Here is a 3,919-nt window from a genome sequence, read left to right as displayed (position 1 = left end):
GGGATAATTGCATTTTCCTCTCTTGACTATGCTAATTTTTGGACTTTGCCTCCTTTATTACAAAACCTCTTGCCCACTAAACTACTATTTTTCAATCAATAATTAAGTTCAAGCATGCATTTTAATAGACAAAATTTGATGAAATTATGCATACACACACAACTTGTGCAATTTTGTTTAGAATCTGTTTTATTATGTTTCATTTTACTTTAAAACAATATGCTAGAATAATTTTACCAAATTTAATAAGGAAATTTACATGATTGGACTAATTAACTGACATGAAAAATAATAGTTCAAAGGACAATGTGAAAGGTTTTCTATTTTAGGGTAAAGTGAGAAAAGTAGTAGTTGATGGGCGTAAAATACATTTACCCTTTAAATAAAATAGTTATGATCTCACTCCTCATGTATATATATATATATATTTATATATAACATTTACCCTTAAAATAAATTAGTTGTGATCTCACTCCTCATATATATATAGACATACATACGCATTAAGTAACATGTATGAAATATATATATATATATATATATCTTGCAACATGTTGCTTTATTTGTATTTGTATTTTTAAGATAAAAATTTGTGGATATCTGTATGATATAAAGACTATGTATATATTTTTTTGGGGGAAAAAAATAGAGAAAAAAAAGAGACTATAGATATTACAATGGGAGGTGTGTACTCGATCGAATTGTCCTGATCTTTTTGAGCCATATCAATAGAATATTAACAAGTTAATAAAGTCATGGTGTATTGGTTTCTCATAATATCTTCATCTTGATTTCTGACAATTCCTTGCAAATATTTTGTAGGACTACAAACTGATCAGTTTATGATCAATTTTAAAATGAACTCATCAAGATCCAAAGGATCATATCTTTATTAAGATTTGATTATCCAAAAAGTATTCGATTTTGTTGGAAGCAATCAAAGTTCGAAAACTCACTGCATATCTCATAAAACTGTGATATCAAATTTTTGCAAATCTGACACTTTCTTATTGCTACATATAGAGCAAAGATTTTCCATTGCCATAGCTCTCAAGATAGAGAATATTCTCTCATTGAACAACTTATATCAAACACAAAAACCTTATAGTATATAAGATTTCATTCCTCAGAATTAATAAAATCTTGAGCCTTTAACCATCATGAGTTTCTGATGAATAAATTATCACCGAAATATAAATTACATTGAATATCCTTTCAAGGAATAGTAAGATACAGTGAACTTTTAGATCTTATTCTTAAGAAATCATGGGAATGAAAGCGAACAAAATCAAGAGCAAAGATTAATTGAAAAATCTTGTAACTACAATGCTAATCGTCCCCATAGCAGCTTCTTACCATGACTCAAAAGGTTTCCATATTCCATGCCCCTCAGATGATTACAGTAACAGAATTAGTAATGTCTATTAATCATAAATGTGAAACGAGATGATGATGACGTTGATTCTATTTACTAATTTGTGTCCATCAATCCCTGAAACAGTCACCAGACTTGTTCATACAAAAGGGTCCCTTAGTCAACTTTGGAAAATCAGGCCACTTCAAGACAGAAAACTATGCACCACCATTATTATCTTCTATGTTGGTTTTGGATTTGCGATCCTCAAATCAAATCCAATGTTCGTTCCATTGTAAGCTATGGGAGCATACATCCATAGATCATCTGAGCTTAAGAGCTGCAAAGATCCAAAACCAACAAAGAAAACAAATCAGAGGTCAGTAAATGGCATTTGAAAAGTTTCTGAGCGGTGCAGGTATCTGTTTTCAATTAAGAGCAACACTGATGAACATTGACAGATATAATGCAATCAAGAGCTCTGAGTCACTTTATGTTAATATCAAATTTCTCCAGTCATTTCCTAGTTTGGTGTCATTTTCTTTGTTAACTATTAGCTAATGTTAAAATCTACGTCAGGAAAGACTTTTCTGTGTCATTACCTTGTTCTGGAGCTGTAAGAACTTCACATACTGAACAGCTTCCTCAAGCATTGTGCTAATATCAACCTGCAATTCCATGAAAACCAAATATGATTATATGAGAACTCTTGTGTCACACCTTACAAAATACATCATTTTTTTTTTTTTTCCTTTTTGCATTAATGCTGCTTACCTTTGTTCCATTTGGCACAAGGTTCTGTAGTATTCTTAGCCTCTCATTAATTTTCTCTCTTCTTTTCTGCAAAATACAGAGTATAGTTCAGCTTAATCAACAAATTCTCAATGAATCGAGTCAATAAGCCAGCATTTTGAGGGACTTGCCCTTGCATAGACGCTTTGGGGATCAGTTGCTGACCCTTTAGTGGCTCTTGCTTTTCCGTTCAGGTTAAGAGCCGCGGTCCCTTTTGGGCTAGAGCTTGGAGTCACTCCTTCACTTAGCTCCTGGTAAGTGTTTGAGTCATCCCCTGTGCAGCAACTGCTGGAGCTCTGCCCTTTGGTGCCACCATTTCCATCTTCTTCATTGTCGCTTGTTGAGACAAGCTTTAGACTCTTCCTTGATCTTACATTCCTCTTATTCTTTTGGACCTGGAGGGCACATTGTTGATTATAAATAATTCCATGACTAATTACTGTTACATTCTTATGAAAGGAAAATTCCATCAATGAAAAAATTTGAAAGAAAAATTTATTTAGGTACTCACTTCTACAGGATTCCTACATCTTTTCTTTGAACACCCAGATGGGTTTTTATTTTCCATGGCTGAATCTGGGACAGTCACCTCAGCATCCCATTTGAGCTGAAAATTTGATTCAGCAACAAAAGGTTCAGGTTGGTTTCTGCCAGACTCTTCCACAATGCCATTGCCAACTTCTTGGTGAAGGCGCTCATCGCCTTCAATGAGAAACAAGTTAGTATTGTCAAAATCCCCGGAACAAAAAGTTGGGGAGCCATTGTAATTTATGCCCAAGGTTGGGTGGCATTCACTCAGGTAGAAGTTTTCATTGCTTGAAGCTGGGAAAACATTGCTACTACCACCACTCTGACTACTCTCTTGTGAAAGACTATACAAATAAGAATTATCAATTTCTGAAAAGTAATGTGAACCTATGCCTGCCATGTGAAGGAACTCATGGCCAGGACAAAAAGAAGATGGGAGTCCTAAGTTTGAAAACTCATTTGGAACAGAACACTGAGCAAACAACTCATGTGCATTGAAGTTAGCCTCTTCTGACGTGTACATCCCACTGAGAGAGCTCCATTCTCCCGTTGAAATAGCTCCAACAAGTTCCATATTTTCTTGGAGTGCCTAGATAATGAAGAGGATATTTTTTTTATTTGTTCAGGTACTAATAATTGAGAGAAGCTCAATTTGCTTGATAATTTGAGGCAAAGGATATGAAAGCTATTTATACTCAAAGCTTGGAAAAATGTCCCAACAAAAGAAGTATATCTCTCAAATTTTTTATTACCAATCATTAGTACAGCTAAAAAAGTCTCAATTCTCAAGCCAGTGATGTGCACGAGTCCCTTGTGGGGTCAGTACAACTAAGAGAGAGACCAAATTCAAGCAATGTTTCATTAAAATAATGCATTATTTTTTTCAATGGTCTTAAAACCGAAGCCTTCTCATTTTCCTGAGAAGAAGAAAAATATTTAATTTGTGAGAGTCAGAGACTATGAAAAGGACTAACTGTAATTAGTTAGTAATGATAACCGCTGATAATTGTGTTTTATAGATAAGAATATATATATGTATATATATATGTATGTATATATGCATACACACACATACATAACAAAATGGGCGGTTTAGAGATGGGGCTGAAATTTGACATTCTCAGAATCTAACTTCAACCAGACAATGTTATCTCTTAAATGGATTTTGTCCCCTCCAAAATTCTCTCATGACAAACTAACATGTGTGTTTTTGAAATTGGGAATCTATTTGGTAAGAACATGTAT

At 33.8% G+C, this 3,919-nt stretch overlaps 2 protein-coding genes across 2 annotated transcripts; both read right to left on the bottom strand.

The window, feature by feature from the left end:
* Nucleotides 1-1,532: 1,532 nt before the first annotated feature.
* LOC125424180 (transcription factor bHLH84) lies at nt 1,533-2,616 on the bottom strand. The gene is made up of 4 exons (XM_048480987.2): nt 2,278-2,616; nt 2,129-2,194; nt 1,957-2,022; nt 1,533-1,694 (listed from the first exon to the last, which is right to left on the bottom strand). Exons 1-4 carry the CDS (start codon nt 2,614-2,616, stop codon nt 1,596-1,598), a joined length of 570 nt encoding a protein of 189 aa, XP_048336944.2. The 3' UTR covers nt 1,533-1,595.
* Nucleotides 2,617-2,645: 29 nt separating this feature from the next.
* On the bottom strand, nt 2,646-3,248 carry LOC132799393 (uncharacterized). Its single transcript, XM_060811199.1, has one exon. The coding sequence runs from the start codon at nt 3,246-3,248 to the stop codon at nt 2,646-2,648; it is 603 nt and encodes a 200-aa protein (XP_060667182.1).
* Between the last annotated feature and the right edge of the window lie 671 nt (nt 3,249-3,919).

This window comes from Ziziphus jujuba, chromosome 9 (assembly GCF_031755915.1).
Source record: "Ziziphus jujuba cultivar Dongzao chromosome 9, ASM3175591v1".
Lineage (NCBI taxonomy): Eukaryota > Viridiplantae > Streptophyta > Magnoliopsida > Rosales > Rhamnaceae > Ziziphus > Ziziphus jujuba.
The sequence above is the reverse complement of the archived record's forward strand: the minus strand, read 5'-3'. Positions and strand labels throughout refer to the sequence as shown.